Consider the following 22366-nt stretch of genomic DNA (forward strand, 5'->3'; position numbering starts at 1 on the left):
TCAGTAGTTGGCTCTTTTTTATTTGCAAGTAATTTCCACATATGGGTATGCCACATTTTGTTATTCATTCAACAACTGATAGACATTTGGACTGTTACCAGTTTGGGGCAGTTATGAAGATTGCCACTGTGAAAATCCAAGTACAGGTCTTCGTGTGAGCTTACATTTTCATTTCCCTTGGGTAGATACCTACAGTAGAATTGCTGGGTCACAGTAAATGTATGTTTAACTATTTAAGAAACTGTCGGACTGTTTTCCAAAGTGACTGCACCATTTAAAATTCCCACCTTCAATGTATAAGTGCTTCAGTTTCTCTATATGCGTACTAATATCTGTTGTTGTTTTTTTTTTTTCAGTCTTTTTGGTACAGCCATTCTACTGGATATGTGGCATTTTACATGGTTTTAACTTTCATTTTTCTGACTAGTGACAATGTTAAGCAAATTTTAATGTACTTATTAGCTATTCCTATATCTTCTTTAGTGAAGTGTTCGTTAAATCTTTTGCCCATTGTGCCATTGTGTTGTCTTCCTGTTAGTGAATCATAGAGTTCTCAATAGAGTTTGGATACAAATCTTTTTTTGGATATATAATTTGCAAATATTTTATTCTACTCTATGGCTTCTCTTTTCATTTTTTAAGGGTATCTTTTGAGTAAGTTTGATTTCTCAGTTTATCAAATTTTACTTTTACAGATTGCGCTTTTGGTGTTGGCACTATCGCTAAGAAATCTTTGCGTAACCCAAGGTCACAAAGATTTCCTCCCATATTTTCTTCTAGATGTTTAATAATTCTATATCTGACATTCAGACTATGATGCACATTGAAATATTTTTGCGTATAATGTTAGGTGGAGGGTTTAGTAATTTGTGGGGTTTTTTTGCATATGTGTTTGATTGTTTCAGTACCATTTATTGAAAACGCTTTGTTTCCCGCCCTCATTGAATTGCCTTGGTAATTTTGTTGAAAACTAATTAACCATATATGATGAATTGGTATATATTTGGACTCTATATTTTTCCATTGATGTATCCTTACACTGATACCACACTGCGTTGATTATTGGAGTTTTTTTTTTGTTGTTTTTTTTGTTTGTTTTTTTTTTTTTGAGACGGAGTCTTGCTCTGTCACCCAGGCTGGAGTGCAGTGGCCAGATCTCAGCTCACTGCAAGTTCCGCCTCCCGGGTTCACGCCATTCTCCTGCCTCAGCCTCCCGAGTAGCTGGGACTACAGGCACCCGCCACTTCGCCCGGCTAGTTTTTTGTATTTTTTAGTAGAGACGGGGTTTCACCGTATTAGCCAGGATGGTCTCGATCTCCTGACCTCATGATCCGCCCGTCTCGGCCTCCCAAAGTGCTGGGATTACAGGCTTGAGCCACCGCGCCCGGCCGATTATTGGAGTTTTATAGTCTTTAAAACAGGTTCATTTATTCCACCAGCTTTTTTTTCCTTCAAAACTGTTCTGGCTATTTCAGGTCATTTGTATTTCCGCATAAATTTTAGGCACAGCTTGTCATTTTCAGCAGAAATACTTGCTGTTATTTTGATAGAGTTGCATTGACTCTATAAATCAATTTGGAGAGGCTTGCCATTTTAACAATGCAGAATTTTCTAATCCATGAAAATTATATATTGTCCCATTTATTTAGATCTTCTTTAATTTCCCTCATCAAGTTTTAAGACAATTTCTTTAAATTCTCCCAGTTTTTGGCATACAACTTCTACCTTTCTTTCTCAAAGATATTCTCAAGTAGTTTTTTTGCTATTGTGAATGGAGTTGGATTCTTTATTTCATTTTCAGGTTGTTCCTTACTAGTATAAAAAATGCAATTGATTTTTATATATTGATCTTGTATCCTACAGTTTTGCTAAACTGACTTACTGTAGTAGGCTCATTAGATTCTTTAGATTTTCTACATACAAGGTCATGTCACCTGCCAAAAAAAAAAAAAAAGTTCTTTCTTTTAAACATATATGCCTTTAATTTCTATTCCTTGCTTTTTGGACTGACTAGAACCTCTAGTAATATGTTGAATTGAAGAAGTGAGAGCAGAAGTCTTAGCTTTATTATCAATCCTAATGGAAAAGCTTTTTTTTTTTTTTTTTTGAGACAGAGTCTCGCTCTGTCGCCCAGGCTGGAGTGCAGTGGCCAGATCTCAGCTCACTGCAAGCTCCGCCTCCCGGGTTTACGCCATTCTCCTGCCTCAGCCTCCCGAGTAGCTGGGACTACAGGTGCCTGCCACCTCGCCCGGCTAGTTTTTTGTATTTTTTAGTAGAGAAGGGGTTTCACCAGTTTAGCCAGGATGGTCTCGAACTCCTGACCTCGTGATTCTCCCGTCTCGGCCTCCCAAAGTGCTGGGATTACAGGCTTGAGCCACCGCACCCGGCCAGGAAAAGCATTTTTAAAAATCATGAATGGGTGTTGGATTTGTCAAAAGTTGTCTGAATCTGTTAAGATCATTATGTGGTTTTTATTTTGTCCTTTATTCCTTTTATAGGGTACATTACATTAATTGATACTCACATATCAAATCAACCTTACCTTTCTTGGATTTAAAAAGTGGTCATGATATATAGTCATTTTTTTAATTTTGCAGGGTTCAGTTTGCCATTGTTTTGTTAAGAATTTTTGTTTCTTTGTTTATGAGGGATATTGGTCTATAGTTTAATTCTAATCTCTTCCTCTGGTTTTCTTTAAAAATGTTTTTGTTCTTGTTTTTTTGTTTTTGTTTTTGTTTTTCTTTTTCTTTTTTTTACTTTTTTTTAAGTTCTGAGGTACATGTGCAGGATGTGCAGGTTTGTTACCTAGGTAAATGTGTGCTGTGGTGATTTATTGCACCTATCAACCCATCACCTAAGTATTAAGCTCAGCATGCATTAGCTATTTTCCCTGGTACTCTTCCCCACCTCAACAGGCTTCAGTGTGTGTTCCCCTCCCCATGTCTATGTGTTCACATTGTTCAGCTCGCACTTATAAGTGAGAACATGTGGTGTTTAGTTTTCTGTTCCTGTGTTAGTTTGCTGAGGATAATGGCTTCTGACAACATCCATGTCCCTGCAAAGGACATGATCTCTTTCATTTTTATGGCTGTATAGTATTCTGTGGTGTATATGTACCACATTTTCTTTATCCAATCTATCATTGATGGGCATTTGGGTTGATTCCTTGTCTTTGCTATGGTGAATAGTGCTGCAATGAACATACGTGTGTATGTATCTTTATAAAAGGATCGTTTATATTCCTTTGGGTATTTACCAAGAAACAGGATTGCTAGGTCAAATGGTATTTCTGGTTCTAGGTCTTTGAGGAATCACCACACTGTCTTCCACAATGCTTGAACTAATTTACATCCCCACCAGCAGTGTAAAAGCATTCCTATTTCTCCACAGCCTCACCAACATCTGTTGTTTCTTGGCTTTTTAATAATCGCCATTCTGACTGGTGTGAGATAGTATGCCATTGTGGTTTTGATTTGCATTTCTCTAATAATCCGTGATGTTGAGCTTTTTTTCATATGTTTGTTGGCCGAATGGAATGTTTTTCCATTTGTTTGTGTCCTCTCTTATTTCCTTGAACAGTGGTTTGTAGTTCTCCTTGAAGAGGTCCTTCACTTTCCTCGATAGCTGTATTCCTAGGTATTTTATTCTCTTTGTAGCAATTGTGAATGGGTGTTCATTCATGATTTGGCTCTCTGCTTGTCTATTGTTGGTATATAGGAATGCTTGTGATTTTTGCACATTGATTTTGTATCCTGAGACTTTGCTGAAATTGCTTATTGAGTTAAGAGGTTTTTGCGCTGAGACGATGGGGTTTTCTAGATACGTGATCGTGTCATCTGCAAATAGAGACAGTTTGACTTCTTCTCTTCCTATTTAAATATGCTTTGTTTTTTTCTCTTGGCTGATTTTCCTGGCCAGAACTTCCAATACTATGTTGAATAGGAGTGGTGAGAGAGGGCATCTTTGTCTTGTGTCCATTTTCAAGGGGAATGCTTCCAGTTTTTTCCCATTCAGTATGATATTGGCTGTGGGCTTGTCATAAATGGCCCTTATTATTTTAGGTCTGTTCCATCAATACCTAGTTTATGGGAAGGTTTTAACATGAAGGAGTTTTGAATTTTATCAAAGGCCTTTTCTGCATCTATTGAGAAAATCACGTGGTTTTTGTCTTTATTTCTGTTTATGTGATGAATCACATTTATTGTTTTGCATATGTTGAACCAGCCTTGCATCCAGGGATGAAACTGACTTGATCATGGTGGATAAGCTTTTTGATGTGCTGCTGGATTCGGTTTGCCAGTATTTTATTGAGGATTTTTACATCGATGTTCATCAAGGATAATGGCCTGAAATTTTCTTTTTTTATTGTTTCTTTGCCAGATTTTGGTATCAAGATGATGCTGGCCTCATAAAATGAGTTAGGAAGGAGTCCCTGCTTTTCAATTGTTTGGAATAGTTTCAGAAGGAATGTACCAGTTCCTCTTTGTACCTCTGGTAGAATTCAGTTGTAAATCCATCTGGTCCTGTACTTTTTTTGGTTGCTAGACTATTTATTACTGCCTCAATTTCAGAACTCATTATTGGTCTATTCAGGTATTCAACTTCTTCCTGGTTCACTCTTGGGAGGGTGTATGTGTCCAGGAATTTATCCATTTCTTCTAGATTTTCTAGTTCATTTGCATAGAGGTGTTTATAGTATTCTCTGATGGTTGGTTTAATTTTTTGCAGTCAGTGGTGATATCTGCTTTATCATTTTTTATTGTGTCTATTTGATTCTCCTCTCTTTTCTTCTTTATTAGTCTAGCTAGTAGTCTATTTTATTTTTACAAAAAACCAGCTCCTGGATTTGTTGATTTTTTTTTAAGGGTTTTTTGTGTCTCTTTCTCCTTCAGTTCCGCTGTGAGCTTGGTTATTTCTTGTCTTCTGCTGGCTTTGGGGTTTGCTTGCTCTTGGTTCTCTAGTTCTTTTAGTTGTGATGTTAAGAGGTTGTTTTGAGATCTTTCAAGCTTTTTCATGTGGGCATTTAGTGCTATAAATTTTCCTCTTAACACTGTGTTAGCTCATAGATTCTGGCATGCTGTCTCTTTGTTCTCATTAGTTTCAAAGAACTTTTAAATTTCTACTTTAATTTCTTTATTTGCCCAGGAGTCATTCAGGAGCAGGTTGTTCAATTTCCATGTAGTTGTGTGGTTTTAAGGGAGTTTCTTAATCCTGGGTTCTAATTTGATTATGCTGTGGTCTAAGAGACTGTTTGTTATGATTTCAATTCTTTTGCGTTTGCTGAGGAATGTTTTACTTCCAATTATGTGATAAATTTTAGAGTAAGTGCCATGTGGTGCCAAGAAGAATGTGTATTCTGTTGTTTTTGCGTGGAGAGTTCTGTAGATATCCTTCAGGTCCACCTGATCCAGAGCTGAGTTTAAATCCTGAATATCTTTCTTAATTTTCTGTCTCATTGATCTAATATTGAAACTGGGGTTTTAAAGTGTCCCGCTATTACTGGGTGGGAGTCTAAGTCTCTTTGTAGGTCTCTAAGAACTTGTTTTATGAATCTGGGTGCTCCCCTATTGGGTGCATACATATTTAGGACAGTTAGCTTTTCTTGTTGAATTGAACCCTTTACCATTATGTAATACCCTTCTTTGTCTTTTTTTATCTTTGTTGGTTTAAAGTCTGTTTTGTCAGAAACTAGGATTGCAGTCCTTGCTTTTTGCTGCTTTCCATTTGGCTTGGTAAATTTTCCTTCGTCCCTTTATTTTGAGCCCATGTGTGTCTTTGCACGTGAGATGGGTCTCTTGAATACAGCACACTGATGGGTCTTGACTCTTTACCCAGCTTGCCATTCTGTGTCCTTTAATTGGGGCCTTTAGTCCATTTACATTTACAGCTAATATTGTGTTTGAATTTGATCCTGTCATCATGACTCTTAACTAGTTATTTTGTGGATTTGTTTATGTGGTTGTTTCATAATGTCATTGGTCTTTGTACTTCAGTGTGTTTTTGTAGGGGCTGATAGTGGTTTTTCCTTTCCATATTTAGTGCTTCCTTCAGGAGCTGTTGCAAGGCAGGCCTGGTGGTGACAAATTCCCTCACCTGGAGGTGTCACCAGTTGGGGCTGCAGAACAGCAAAGATGGCTGCCTGTTCCTTCATCTGGGACCTCTTTTCCATACTGGCAGTGACCTGATGCCGGGGGCATGCTCCTGTATAAGGTGTCTGGTGACTCCTGTTCTGGGGGTCTCACCTAGTCAGGAGGCACAGGATCAGGGACCTGCTTAATGAAGCACTCTGGCTGCCCCTTAGTGGAGCGGGTTTGCTGCACTGAGGGGGATCCCCATCATCTGGAGTGCCCGGCCTCTTCATAGCCAGCAGGCAGGAAAGACTAAGTCTGCTGAACCATGGAGACTGCAGCTGCCCCTCCCTTCAGGGGCTCTGTCCCAGGGAGATCAGAGTTCTCTCTGTAAACTACTGGCTGGAGCTGGTAAAATTCCCACAGGGAGGCCCCACTCAGTGAGGAGGAATGGATCTGGGTCCCACCTAAAGAAGCAGTCTGGCCACAATCTGCTACAACCACTGTGCCACATTGTGGGGAGTTCTTCCTGGTCCAGACTGCCTAGTCTTCCTAGCACCAGCAGAAGAAAACAGCAGACTGAGGCTGCAGTGATGGCAACCACCCTCACCCCTAGGAACTTGGTCGTCTTAGGCAGTCTCCAGCCTGCTGCTGCTGGCTGCAACCTGAGTGTCTGCTGAGCATCTGCAAAGCTCCGTGCTTGGGACCCAAGACCCTGGTGGCATGGGCTCACAGGGGGATCTACTGATCCATGGGTTGCACAGATTCATGGAAAAAGCATGGTTTCCTGGGTGGGGTAGCACAATCACTCACCACCTCCCTTGGCTGTGGGTGAGAGCTCCCCTTGCCACATGCAGCTCCCAAGTGAGCCATCGCTCCACCCTGCTTTTCCTCGCTCTCCGTGGGTTGTGCCAACCACCTAGTCAGTCCCAGTTAGAGAACCTGGATACCTTAGCTGAAGGTGCAGGATTCACTTACCCTTTTCATTCTTCTCGGTGGGAGCCACTGATGGCAGCTGCTTCTAGTTGGCCATCTTGGCCCCTCCTCGGCTTTTACAAATATTTTTAAGTACCTTTTAGGGTACAAGTCGTTTCTGGTTACATGGATGATCTATATAGGGTGAAGTCTGAGATTTTAGTGTACCCTTCACCCAAGTAGTGAACACTGTACCTGATATGTATTTTTTTTAGCCCTCACTCCTGTCCCACCCTCCCCCTTCTGAGTCTTCACAGTTCATTGTTCTATTCTGTCTGTCTTTGTGTACCCATAGCTTAGCTTCTACTTATTTATAAGTGAGAACATGCAGTATTTGCCTTCCTCTGGTTTTCATAACAGGGTAATACTGGACTCTTAAATGAGTTTCTTTCTCATCTATCTTTGAAATAGTTTCCATAGAATTGATTTTATCATTCTTTAAATGTTTGGTAGAATTCACCATAAAACCATTTAGTCTTCAGTGGTTTTGTTTTGTGTAGTTTTGTTTGGGTGGCAAGGTATTAAATTACAAGTTTTTGTAATAGATAAAAGAATATTCAGGTTTTTGGTTTCTTCTTGAGTCCATTTTCGTAATTTATGTCTTTCAAAGAATTTGCCCATTTTATCTAAGTTGCGAGTTTATTGGCATAAGGTTCATAATATTCTCTTAATATCCTTTTACTGTTGGTAGCATCTGTAGTGATGTCCCATCCTTCATGCCTAAAGCTGGACATCTGTATCTTCTTTTCTTTTCTCAGCCTAACTAGTACATTACTAATTGTATTGACTTTTTTCAAAGATGCACTTTTTACTTTTATTGATTTTTCTGTATTTTCTATTTCATTGATTTCTTATTTTACCTTTATTATTTTGTCTTTTGATTTGATTTTTTCTCTTTGTTAGCTTCTTGTAGTGGAAGCTTAGATTTTTATATCTAACACAGAAATTAATATCTATAGATTTTTCTTTAAGCACTGCTTTAGTTGCATACCATATATTTAGATGTATTATGATTTCATTTTCATTCAGTTCAAGATATTTTTCTCCCCTACCTACCTCATTTTTTCCCCAAAAGTATTGAATATTTGTCCTAGGATAAACCACCACAGGATAAAAATTGTTTGTTTTAATCATGTGTTTTGTTTGTGTCTACTAATTTTGATGGGTCTAGTCCTTTGCTGATCATTTTTCTCTTTGTCTTTTGAGATAATTAGTATGTGTATTAGTCCTACTTTATTCACATGTAGAATTTGAAGCTCATAATTTATTGATCTAAAGAATAAAGTAGAATTATTCTTTTCCATATTTTTGCCAGTGAAACACCAAATGGCAAATAAAAATCTTGAGATGAATGTTTAAATTGTGGGGTATGTGTATGTTTGTATTTTTATTCAAGGTGAAATAATTAACTTTTAAAATATTTATGGCTTTCTTGAATTCCAGGCTACAGCCAACAAATAGTTTGCCTGTTCCTTACATGTCCCTGATATATCTTTACAAGTAATCATAGCACTGCTTCTGACAAGGTCAGATACATAATTGGAATCTTTCTTACTCCATTCCCAAGCTCTTTAATAAACCCATTTTGCCAGTAAATATAGGACAGAAAAAATAACAGGCCAAAATTTTCCTGTTGTTTAAGCTAAATGAACATTTTCATTTTCATCTTCCTTTCAGAATTATTTTCTAATACTAGTATGAAAACATACATAAAGTTCCTAAAATTGAATAACATATTACTTAGTATTTACATACATTACACTTACACCTTAAAAAGTTTGTGGAAATGATTATTTTAAAATTTTTAGTATTTTGAAAATTCGTGTCATCTCAAAAATAGCTTTTACCCAGAATTAGCATCTTAAATATTTGAATTAATATTCTGTTTTACACCCCTTATAATTTCCTCCTAGCCATTTAAATCATATACTAGTAATTTAGAATTTGTTCCACTTCAGACTTCTTTGATTTTCTCATACTGAAGAGAATTGTTTACTAGGGAAATCAACAGTGTAAATGAGATTTCAGTTGGTTCACCTAAAGAGTCAAATTAATTTCAAGAATGTAAGTAGGATAATTTGCATATATAAAATTAATGTATAGATCAGCCTCATCTAACATTAAAGTGCAATCTCTACTTTTAAACATTTTATAAGCAATCAGTTCACATTCTTATATACTTTGCAACCATTAAACTGCTTTTACTTTTCAATATTGGCTCGTATACGTTACTATTCACAGTGGCCTGCCTCCTCCCTTGCTATCAGGCAACTTTTTGTTTACCTTGCCAAATATATCCATGCATTGAAAATCCCTTTCCCTAACATGTACTATGACTTCTCTAAAGGTTTCTTTTTTGTCACTATGGCCCTTAAGGCCAAAGTAAGCAGGTGTTGCATAACACTGGGTTCCACCATAATGTATCAAGGAGGATAGAGGAAAAATCAGTAAGGTACTTTCCTGTGGGAATACCCCATAATCCAGTGCCAAACTTACTCTAATTCATAGCTGAGGACAATAACCTTTGTTTTTACAGTATTTCCCATGCAGTTTCTACGATTTATTTTTAAAAATTTTCTAGGAGAGATGGACTATTCTCTGTTATGATCTGCTGTGATCCATTAATTTTTAGTTGTAGACCTTTTGATCAGAATTATTGAATAGGCAAGTATAAAACTAGCTGGCCAAAAAGCTATTCTACGTGTTTTACTCTACAAAAATGGTCTTTTTATCTATAGCTTACATGTAAAATCATACGATATTTGTGATTTTTCAAATGTAATTTTGATAATTACCTTTAAAGAAGAAAAATATGTTTATATCACAATAAAAATTTAAATTTTTATTCAAATATACTGTTTTATTCTTCTGCGTGAATATTGTCTCTTTTTCTATTTATCATCATGGAGAAAAGTTCCAGTCCTTGGAATTTATCTTATTAACTGAAGTTCAACCCAGTAAATAGCTAGGTGAGACCAATAATAAATTAGGAACAAAATATTTTACAAAATAGATTTGTCATGCTTCTTTCACACTAGGTGCTAAGTAGTGTGTGAAGAAAATATGGAAAGCTGTTGTTTTTATGAAACTATATTAGGAATATAATAATTTTACTATCCTCATTGGTATATCCCTTGTTCCCTCTTATGCCCCCAAATATCTCGTATATCTTAATTTGATGAACTGTTTTCATTCTTTCATGTAGAACTGGGTTTTTTTGTTTGTTTTTTGAGACAAAGTCTTGTTCTGTCACCCAGGCTGGAGTGCAATGGCATGATTTCGGCTCACTGCAAACTCCACCTCCCGGGTTCGAGCAATTCTCCTGCCTCAGCCTCCCAAATAGCTGGGATTGCAGGCACTTGCCACCATACCCAGCTAATTTTTGTATTTTTAGTAGAGACAGGGTTTCACCATGTTGGCCAGGCTGGTCTCAAACTCCTGACCTCAGGTGATCCAACCACCATGGCTTCCCAGAGTTCTGGGATTACAGGCGTGATCCACTGCATCCGGCCTGTTTAAATGATAGGAAAGTTGATATTCTATGATTTGACGTTTGGAGCCATTTTCCCTATTGTTTATGGACTCGGAGTAATACTGGATTTTTAGATAAGTTAATGTAATTATGTTATTGTTATACTATTAAAATAGAACAATGTCTGTGCCATATTTATGGAGGCATTAAATGGCCACAAAGAAATGACTTCCAAGATGCCAACATTTGGGCCTATCAAAAATAAAGGCAGCTTGCTACCTAATCACTCAATGACAAAAAGATTTTAGTGCTTTGCTCTTAAATGTGAAAGGACAGCAAGAATTGTTCTTTATTGGTAGAAAGTCTCAACCATGAATGAGAGAAACCAAAAGACAACTCGCAGTGAACAGAAGAAAAATTACAAAAACCTTTAATTGATGTCCTCAGATAAATAAGAAAAGATACTGCATCCCTAAACAGGATGCTGTGAAAAGGAAAATTAGAGAAAGAGCTCTGAGAAATGTAAATAGTAATATTGAATTAATTTTTTTTTGCAACAAAATAGTTGGAAGGTATGCTGAAGTAAATTTTCCAGAAAATAGAAGGGCAGAGATGAAAGGAGAAAAAGCTAAGAGATCAACCCAGTGGTTTCAACATTAAAAAGAGAGGATTCCCTGAGAGAAAAATTATTAAAGAAATAATATCAGAAAACTTCCTCAACCTAAAGCCCATGAGTCTCCAGACTATACCTTGTACAAAGATTTAAAGACCCAATCCAAGGCATATTATCAGATTGAGAATAAGTTAATAAAAACTTCTAAAAAGAGAATGGTGCGGGCACATTTAAAGAAGTGTGCATCCAAGTTAATCTGGACATCCCATTAGCAATTTTTTCAGCTTAAAAAAAGAGGAACAATGCAAAATTTTTATGGATAATACTTTTTGACTTGGAGTGCTACACACAACCAAATGTTGGTCAGTTGTATGGCCTAAGACCACGCATGCAAAGACAACAACAAAATTTCCCTGGTATCTTTCTGATGAAGCTTCTGAAAGAAAGCACACCACTGCAGAATGAGGGAATTGATCAAGAATTAAGAAGACATAGGATCCGGGAAAAAAAGATTATTGAAAAAAGGATACCAAGAAGCAACATTCAAGGATGATAGCCAGTTCACTATAAAAGCAACACACACCTGAAAGGAATGGCATTTCCATACAATGTATAGAAGGTTTAGAAAACAGTATTGGGTTTTGATAGGCCTAATGGAGTCTGGAAAACATCAGCATAGATATTTAAAACATTAAGCTAATGTTTTAAAAAAGAGAAGCAATTATTAACTCTAGGAAAAATTACACATTGTGGAAAAACAAAACTGAATAGTATACTAGTTGGCTCTATAGTGAAAGTTATCTTTGCAGTTGTACCAATGGAAGTACTGTGTTACTGATTTAACTAGGGGTTGTTCATTGATTTATTTGGGAGGTTAGGGATAGAGTAGTTCAAGAGTTAAAGCCTCATTTACCATAATAGAGAAATTAGTAACTTATTGCCTAAAAATTAGTAAATCTAGAAATGGCAGAATTGGCATCTGTTTTTAAATATAAAGGAAAGAACAAAGAATCATTTAAAAGAATTTAAGATGGATTTCCCTGGGAATGGCAGGCAGCCACTGTTTTTCATTTTAAACTTTTGGTATTTAGGACTCTTTAAAACTATTTGCACGTGTGCTTTTTATAAAAGTAAATTTTAATTACCACAAAAACTGTATTTAAAATATCAGGGAAATAGAATAATTATGGCTTCTAGTCAAGTTTTTACATTTTTGTCTTGTTATTTTCTAGAGTTCCTGGAATAACTATTGCTACAGATATTATCTGTGGTTTTCCTGGAGAAACAGATCAGGATTTTCAAGAAACAGTGAAACTTGTTGAAGAGTACAAATTCCCAAGCCTCTTTATTAATCAGTTTTACCCAAGACCAGGAACTCCTGCTGCAAAAATGGAACAAGTTCCAGCACAAGTGGTAAGATCTTTTTCTTATAAGGTATTGTTTTTTGCCAGTAGCTATAAAAATGCAGCTGTGTTGCCTACCTTCACCCAACTTGCTCATGTTATAAACCTTAAATTACAAAATATGAAGAGATTTCCAAGTTGGGGTCAGGGGCCAGGGGGCCATGGATGAGGTAAATGACCTTAGGCAACTAAAATATAATCACTTTTTTCTTCTTTTGAACAGTAAAATTCAGATGACTTGGGGAGACAGGAATTTTTTTTTCTAGTATCATAAATTTCTTTTTTTTAAATTATTATTATTATACTTTAAGTTCTAGGGTACATGTGCATAACGTGCAGGTTTGTTACATATGTATACTTGTGCCATGTTGGTGTGCTGCACCCATCAACTCGTCAGCACCCATCAACTCGTCATCTACATCAGGTAAAACTCAGAATGCAATCCCTCCCCCCTCCCCCCTCCCCCCTCCCCATAATAGGCCCCGGTGTGTGATGTTCCCCTTCCCAAGTCCAAGTGATCTCATTGTTCAGTTCCCACCTATGAGTGAGAACATGCAGTGTTTGGTTTTCTGTTCTTGCGATAGTTTGCTGAGAATGATGGTTTCCAGCTGCATCCATGTCCCTACAAAGGACACAAACTCATCCTTTTTTATGGCTGCATAGTATTCCATGGTGTATATGTGCCACATTTTCTTAATCCAGTCTGTCACTGATGGACATTTGGGTTGATTCCAAGTCTTTACTATTGTGAATAGTGCCACAGTGAACATACGTGTGCATGTGTCTTTATAGCAGCATGATTTATAATCCTTTAGGTATATACCCAGTAATGGGATGGCTGGGTCATATGGTACTTCTAGTTCTAGATCCTTGAGGAATCGCCATACTATTTTCCATAATGGTTGAACTAGTTTACAATCCCACCAACAGTGTAAAAGTGTTCCTTTTTCTCCACATCCTCTCCAGCACCTGTTGTTTCCTGACTTTTTAATGATTGCCATTCTAACTGGTGTGAGATGGTATCTCATTGTGGTTTTGATTTGCATTTCTCTGATGGCCAGAGATGACGAGCATTTCTTCATGTGTCTGTTGGCTGTATGCATGTCTTCTTTTGAGAAATGTCTGTTCATATCCCTTGCCCACTTTTTGATGGGGTTGTTTGTTTTTTTCTTGTAAATTTGTTTGAGTTATTTGTAGGTTCTGGATACTAGCCCTTTGTCAGATGAGTAGATTGCAAAAATTTTCTCCCATTCTGTAGGTTGCCTGTTCACTCTGATGGTAGTTTATTTTGCTGTGCAGAAGCTCTTTAGTTTAATTAGATCCCATTTGTCAATTTTGGCTTTTGTTGCCATTGCTTTTGGTGTTTTAGACATGAAGTCCTTGCCCATGCCTATGTCCTGAATGGTATTACCTAGGTTTTGTTCTAGCGTTTTTATGGTATTAGGTCTAACATTTAAGTCTCTAATCCATCTTGAATTAATTTTCGTGTGAGGAGTAAGGAAAGGATCCAGTTTCAGCTTTCTACTTATGGCTAGCCAATTTTCCCAGCACCATTTATTAAATAAGGAATCTTTTCCCCATTTCTTGTTTTTCTGAGGTTTGTCAAAGATCAGATGGCTGTAGATGTGTGGTATTATTTCTGAGGACTCTGTTCTGTTCCATTAGTCTATATCTCTGTTTTGGTACCAGTACCATGCTGTTTTGGTTACTGTAGCCTTGTAGTATAATTTGAAGTCAGGTAGCGTGATGCCTCCAGCTTTGTTCTTTTGACTTAGGATTGTTTTGGCAATGCGGGGTCTTTTTTGGTTCCATATGAACTTTAAAGCAGTTTTTTCCAATTCTGTGAAGAAACTCATTGGTAGCTTGATGGGGATGGCATTGAATCTATAAATTACCTTGGGCAGTATGGCCATTTTCACGATATTGATTCTTCCTATCCATGAGCATGGTATGTTCTTCCATTTGTTTGTGTCCTCTTTTATTTCACTGAGCAGTGGTTTGTAGTTCTCCTTGAAGAGGTCATTTACATCCCTTGTAAGTTGGATTCTTTGGTATTTTATTCTCTTTGACGCAATTGTGAATGGAAGTTCATTCATGATTTGGCTCTCTGTTTGTCTGTTACTGGTGTATAAGAATGCTTGTGATTTTTGCACATTAATTTTGTATCCTGAGACTTTGCTGAAGTTGCTTATCAACTTACAGAGATTTGGGCTGAGACAATGGAGTTTTCTGAATATACAATCATGTCATCTGCAAACAGGGACAATTTGACTTCTTCTTTTCCTAACTGAATACCCTTTATTTCTTTCTCTTGCCTGATTGCCCTAGCCAGAACTTCCAACACTATGTTGAATAGGAGTGGTGAGAGAGGGGATCCCTGTCTTGTGCCAGTTTTCAAAGGGAATACTTCCAGTTTTTGCCCATTCAGTATGATATTGGCTGTGGGTTTGTCATAAATAGCTCTTATTATTTTGAGATACGTTCCATCAATACCGAATTTATTGAGAGTTTTTAGCACTTACATTTTTCTGGAAGTGTTTGTAAAGAAGTAAATTATTTCTGTTTAAAATATTTGAAAGAATTGCCCAATGTGATAAGCAGAATTCTAAGTTGGTCCCCCAGATTTTCTTTTCTTCTTTTTTCTTTTTTTTTTTTTGAGATGGAGTCTTGCTTTGTCCCCCAGGCTGGAGTGCTGCAGTGGCGCCATCTCAGCTCACTGCAAGCTCCGCCTCTCGGGTTCATGCAGTTCTCCTGCCTCAGCCTCTCAAGTAGCTGGGACTACAGGCACCCGCCACCACGCGCAGCTAATTTTTTTGTATTTTTAGTACAGTCGAGGTTTCATCATGTTAGCCAGGATGGTCTCAATCTCCTGACCTTGTGATCCGCCTGCCTCAGCCTCCCAAAGTGCTGGGATTACAGGCATGAGCCAGGTCCCCCAGATTTTCTCATCCTCCTCACCCCCAGGTTATATACCCTTTCTAATCTCTGGGACTGTGAATTTGATATTTGCTGTACTCTCTGATCATTTGATTCCACTCTGTGTAGTTATCTTTCCCTTTTCTTGAAAGATAGCACATGTGTACAGCTGAATAATTTTCTCGACCTGATCCTGCCATGAGAATGTGAAGAATCCTACAGCCTCTATTTATTTTGTACTGTCTCTGTCCCTTTTAGTCTACATCGGCAGTGCAAATTTTTTGTTTGTTTATTTGATTTTGGTTTGTTTGGGTTTTTTCTTTTTGTTTCTTTCTGTCTCTCTCTCCCTCTCTTTTTTTTTTTTTTTTTTTTTTTCTGGCTCAAACAATTTTCTCAGAAATTATGTGGGTCTTCCCTGGATTTCACTGGAACTGACTCCATTAAACAAATGCTACATCCACAGATCTTTATGAGATCATCCCTGCTCTACCTTCGCCTCTTGCTGAGGGTACTTTTGTTTGTATTTATCCTGCTTGGGGATTCTTGGTGGTTTTTTTTGCCCTGTGTCCCCATTTCTTTCAGAAGGTTTGGAAACCTTAGCCATTCTTTCTTCAGATATATGTTCTACTCTATTCTCCCTTCCTCTGTGATTTCAGTTATGTGTGCTAGATATTTCCTTTTGTTCCCCAATATCTGATACATTCTTTGCTATACTTTGTGCACTTTGTTCTGTGTGTCTGTCTGGATATTTCCTCTTTATCTGTTTCCTAGTTCCTTGGTATTCGTAATTGTCCCTGGGCCAACAACCACAGAAGTTGTAGTCCCTAAACAGCAGTGTTGGCATCTGCTGTGAGGCTGCTGGAAATGCAGACTCTCAGGCCCCACCCTAGACCTGTTCAGTCACTGTCTGCATCTCCAGGTGATTTGTGTATCCATTAAAATTTGTAAAGCACTGATCTCACTCCCTAATGCTTTCTGGATTTGTTTTTAATCTGCTGTCAAACCCATCTACAGGATTTCTAATTTTAGTTAATGTGTTTTTTAATTCTAGAATTACAGTTTGAATTTTCATAGATTTCCATGTTCTAATTCAATTATTCATATTTTCCTTTATAGTTTTTAAACATTTATGTGGTTTGGCTTTGTGTCCCCACCCAAATCTCATCTTGAACTGTAATCCCCTCAAGTCAAGGGAGAGACCTGGTGGGAGGTGACTGGATTATGGGGGCAGATTCCCCCAGGCTGTTTTCATGATAGTGAGTGAGTTCTCACAAGATCTGATGGTTTTATAAGGGGCTCTTCCGTCTTGACTCTCCTCTCTCCTGCCGCCTTGTCAAGAGGGTGCCTGCTGCCCCTTCCACTGTGATTGTAAATTTCCTAAGGCCTCCCCAGCCATGCGGAACTGTGAGCCAATTAAACCTCTTTTCTTTATAATTTACCCAGTCTCAGGAATTTCTTTATAGCAGTGTGAAAACGGACTAATATAGACATATTATTTAGTTATCTTAAAGTCCATTACAAAATCTCCAGTATTTGGAGCTGATACTGGTTCGTTTCTGCTTTTTAGTTTTGTTTTTTCTTGATTCTGGTCATTTGTCTTTTTCTCCATGTACCTAGTATTTTTTTCTTTTTTTGAATGGTGGCCATTGTTTATTTTTTAAAAACCTGTAGATTCTAGGCTGTCATGTATCTTCCTCCAGGGAGGATTTTATTTTGCTTCTGCCAGGTGCTAAGGTAAGAACTGATTATTTTAATCTGACTGAGATGGAGTTTTTAGACTGCTTTTCACTCTTTCTGATGACTGCTTTATTTCTAACTGCTCTTACTTTTGAATGCAGCCAATCGTGTGCTAGTGTTTAACAAGTGACTCTCGGGAGAAAGAGTTCTGATCTGTAGCATTTGCCAATTTCCATAGTGTGAATACTTCCACTGTTGCCAATTTCAGATTACCAATGTTACATCACTGAACATGGCATTGGGAAGCGATACACACAGCCAGCTTTTGTGAACTGGTACATGCCACACTAACGTACCACCTAGTGTGGTTCTTCTAGTACCCAGCTGAAATTCTATGGTGTTTTTACCAGGACTCTTTCTTTGTGGCAGATCTTCAACTCTCATTTTTGTATCTCGCGCTCATTAGAATGCATCAGGTTCTGCGTATTTACTCTGCCTCTTAGCTTTTGTTTGGCTGCTCAGCCCCTCAGGCACTACTTAACATTGATAAATGTCTAGAAGGAAAAAGTGACTCCAAATATTGAGCTGTCCTCTATGGGCTTGTCTTCTTTCTGGGAGCTTGACCTCTTACTTCCTTGATAGCTTTTTCATGTTTAAATAGTACAGATTGTACATTTTATTCACCTTTTTAATTGTTCTTGGCAAGAACATTGGTCTGATACAAGCTAGTTAGCCAGAAGCAGAACTCATTGCATAAAATCAGCTTTTAAAAGCCTTTTTCGTCTTGTCTTTTATCTTCTAAACATAACCTCTTACCATCTTCCTCACGTTTTTAGACTTCGGTCACCCAGGCCTGGCATAGAGTATCTTTTTGTTTTTGCCTTATTTTTTAAAGCACTTTTAGGTTCACAGCAACATTAAGCACAAAATAACACATAGAGTTGCTATATGTTTCCTGTCCCTAAACATGCACAGCCATCCCCACTGTCAACATCCCCCACACTGAGTGGTACATTTGTTACAATCAAAGAACCTACACTACATATCATTTTCACCCACAGTCCATGGTTTACATTAGGATTCATCCTAGATTAGATGGTATACATTATGTGAAATGACAAGCATCCACCACTGTAGTATCATCAGAATAATTCCGTTTCTCTAAAATCCTGTGTTCTCTGCTTGTTCATCCCTGTCTTCCCCAAACCCCTGGCAACCACTGATCTTTCTATTGCCTCTAATTTTGCCTTTTCCAGAATGTCATATATTTGGAAACATACAGCATGTAGACTTTTCAGATTGGCTTTTTTCACTTAGTAATATACATTTAAGATTCCTTTGAACCTTTTTGTGGCCTGATAGCTCATTTTATTTTAGCACTGAACAATATTTCATTGTGTGGATGTAACACAATTTATCCATTTACCTACTGAAGGACATGTTGGTTGCTTCCAAGTTTTGACAATTGTGAATAAAGCTGCTATAAACATCCATTTGCAGGTTTTTGTGTGGACATAAGTGTTCAGCTCATTTGGATAAATACCAAAGAGGAGCATAATTGCTGGATTGTGTGGTAAGAGTATGTTTGTAAAAGTATGTTTATAAAAAATTGCCACACTATCTTCCAAAGCCACTGTGCCATTTTGCATTCTTACCAGCAATGAATGAGAGTTCCTTTTACTCCATATCCTTGCCAACATCCTTGTCAACATTTGGTATTGTCAGCATTTTGGATTTTGGCCATTGTAACAGGTGTGTAATGGTATCTCACTATAGTTTTAATTTGCAATTCACTAATGACATATGGTGTTGACTGTCTTTTCATAGATTTATTTGCCATATGTATGTTTTCTTTGGAGAGGTGTCTGTTCAGGTCTGTTGCCCATTTTTAATCATGGAGTTTGTTTCCTTATTGTTGAGTTATAAGAGTTCTTTGTATATTTTGGGTAACAATTCATTATTAGATATGTGCTTTACAAATATATTTTTCCAGTCTATGGCCTGTTTTCTCATTCTTTTGAAACAGAATAATTTATGTTTATTTATTTTGTTTATTATTTTGTTTAGCACTTGGAAATTTTTGAACTTTCCACTGCACTGCAATCTGAAACAGTAAACTTAGGTTCAGAGTGTCCTAAGCCAACTTGTGAAGCTGTTTCCTTGTATTATTCTGTTATACTGTTCTGTTCACAAGAGCCAATATTTTGGGATTCTGCACCGTTGTTCTTCTCATGCAGCTCTTTATTAAACCTCTTTGTATGAATGTCCCAAAGCTGCTATAACAAAGTACCACAAACTAGGGGGCTTCAAACAACAGAAATGCATTGTCTTACGGTTCTAGAGGCTACAAGTACAAAGAAAAGCCTCTTCTCTCTCAGAATCATGTAGCAGAATCCTTCCTGGCCTCTCCCAGCTTCTGGTGGTTTCCTGGTGGCTTTTGGTGTTTCTTGGCCTGCAGCTGTGTAGCTCTAGTCTCTGACTTTATTGTCACAAGGTGCCCCTGTATGTCTCTTGTCTTTACATGGCTGTCTTCTTATAAGGACTATTAGTCATATTGGATTAGGGGTCCACCCTGCTCTTCATCTTTCTAGTTATGTCTGAAACAAGCCTATTTCCACATAAGGTCACATTCTGAAGTACCGGGGATTAGGACTTCAATATGACTTTTTGGGGCAATACAATTCAATCCACAAGACTCTTCTACATTCCTGTAATTATGCTCTAGGTAAAAATCGTTGCCTGGAAGAGTTTCATCTTTATAAAATTCAGAAACTTAGAAAAAGAAGCAAAAACGATGAAACTTGAGAGATCTGCAGTCAAAGAGAAGATATATGATGTGCACTGAGTCTTCTTCGTTCTCTTAAATTTACCAAAATTTAATAATTGTCTACTCTACCTGTCTTAGGGAGTTTATGAAACTCCATATGCAACTAGAATTCACTAAAATATAATACTGTTGCAAAATGGGCAACGATTTTTTGGTTTTTTCTTTCTTAAAAATTTTATTTATTTTTTATTTCAATAGCTTTAGGGGAGTACGCATGGTTTTTGGTTATATGGATGGACTGTATAGTGGTGAAGTCTGAGGTTCTAGTGCACCCATCATGTGAGTAGTGTACATTGTACTCAAAATGTAGTGTGTTTTTTTTTAATCCCTCACCCACTTCTACCTCCCCCCTTCTGAGTCTCCAAAGCCTATTTCCTTGCCAAAAAAAAAAAATCAACAGTGAACATATGTACAATTATTGTGTGCCAATTGTAAATTTTTTAAAAATCAATAATGAAAGTAGATGCTAACCCATTATTAGAAGAAGAGTACAATACCAGTTGCTTTCAAATAATATCTTTTTGTTTTGGCTTTAGAATGCCTCTTAGTTGAAGATACACTATTTTCTTAGATACATTTTATTTCTGCTAACAAGTCCCAAAAAATGTTCTTCCCCTGTAAATGACATAAAGATAAGTATACTCTCCCCTTCATATTTACTTTTACATAAATACTAGCATTAATATAAATACATTTCAGTGTTCTAATGTATTATGGTAGAGCTCTAATAAATGAACTGAATTATTTGTATTCTTAATTATCTAAATCCCAAATGAATAAGACACCCTTTAGTTGAATTTTGCATTTGTATAGGGGGAGAGATGAATTCTTTGCCTTGCTTGCCTACTGAAAAAAAAAAAGAGTATAATCCTCCTAAGTTTATAATGAAAATAAATTACACAATATATTTTCAAGAGCAGGATAAACTAAATTTATTTTTTTTAGCTTTTACAAGACTATGATGTATAAGAGAGTTAATAATGAAATCACCTAAGCCAAATGAGAGTGACTAGATTTTTAGATGAAAGGTCAGATTTGCAAGTTTATATTTTCTGTTCCATTAAGTCTTCCTTCATTAGTCTTCATTCATTTTAAGTAATTCCAATAGTATTTTTAAATTGTAGCTGAGATTCTTGGTCTGCCTAGGAAAGGTCACCTAAGTTTAAAAAGTCTTTTGATCCTCAGCAGTCAATTCCAGACTTTGCTTTTTAGAAAATATTGATGACGAATAATGAAATTATTGTGAAATCTTTATATTAGGAGTCTTATGACTTGAAAAAAAATTAGATGGCAAGAGTGGCTGTTAGAATGTTTATATAGCTTTAAGATGTTAAATTGTGATATATCTACCTGCTTGCTTGTCTTACATCTTAGAACCAGAGAGTAAAGGCAATGTATTCAAATATATGTCCTCATAAAAGAATCATAGTTCACTTACCTGCAGTTTCTGGAACTTTTACCCTTAAGAAAGAATGTGAGGGAGTGTTTCTAAGAGGGCTGGAGGGACATTCTTGTGGGGGATAGAGACAGCTTTGCCAAAACTGTCTCTGGTAGATTTTCCTTGTGAGGAATTACATTGTTGCTGTGGGTGTTCATACCAAGACAGGGTGATCACTTGAAACAGATGTTGAATAAAGAATATTCTTAAATCATATATAGAAGCTAACTCATATGAAGCTAACTCAGTGACATACAGTGACTCTCCCAAATCTAGCTGCCAATGGGTCAAGGAATATTTTATTCTTCACACACACTGACACATGAGTGTGCACATATATGTCTGAGAAACGTAGCATATAAAAGAGCTTTGTCACTTTCTTTAAATGCTTTTAAAACTTTTTGTTTTTGAGTGTAATCCTTAAGTTTAACAACTCAGTGTTTTAAAGAATATCAGGTTGCCTTAATGGAAGGAATCCTGATGCTTTTAGCTTACTCAATAACAGAATTGCATTATTTACTTTGTATCAGATTTTCAAATTAAATTTGTTTTCTTGGAAGAGAAAAAATATTTTGAAGAATTTTTATACTCTGGATTGTTAAGTATATTTTATTCTAAATTGATTCCCAAACATACCCTTAGGGAAAACCCTTTTCTCAAGAACTTTTTCATTTTAACTTCTCTTTTTTAGAAAGACTATCTTGACATTCTTATTCTTATGCAGCTTAATTGTACTTGATCCCTTCCAGTTGATCTTTCAATCTCCTTTCTTCTGGACACATCATTTTTCTTACTTCCTTTTACAATGGAGTTTTTAGCCTGCCCATAATTTTGATGTATCTGGATTTCAGCAGATCATTTAACAGAGCTTTTTGTAATGACTCTATACTAGAGGGAAGTATGAGCCAGATTATAATAGAAAGATAGTTGGGAGCCACCTTCTTTGTCTGGGTTTTCATACAGAGGATATTTATTTA

At 36.9% G+C, this 22366-nt stretch overlaps 1 protein-coding gene across 3 annotated transcripts in view; it reads left to right on the forward strand.

Moving 5' to 3' along the window:
- Nucleotides 1–22366, forward strand: part of CDKAL1 (CDK5 regulatory subunit associated protein 1 like 1) — a 712947-nt gene that overhangs the window by 534763 nt on the left and 155818 nt on the right. For all 3 annotated transcript variants that reach the window (XM_025383729.1, XM_025383728.1, XM_025383731.1), the window contains one exon: nucleotides 12361–12541. In XM_025383729.1, the coding sequence (XP_025239514.1) occupies nucleotides 12361–12541 (181 nt within the window). The remainder of the gene's footprint in view (nucleotides 1–12360; nucleotides 12542–22366) is intronic.

The sequence above is a fragment of the Theropithecus gelada genome, chromosome 4 (genome assembly GCF_003255815.1).
Source record: "Theropithecus gelada isolate Dixy chromosome 4, Tgel_1.0, whole genome shotgun sequence".
Lineage (NCBI taxonomy): Eukaryota > Metazoa > Chordata > Mammalia > Primates > Cercopithecidae > Theropithecus > Theropithecus gelada.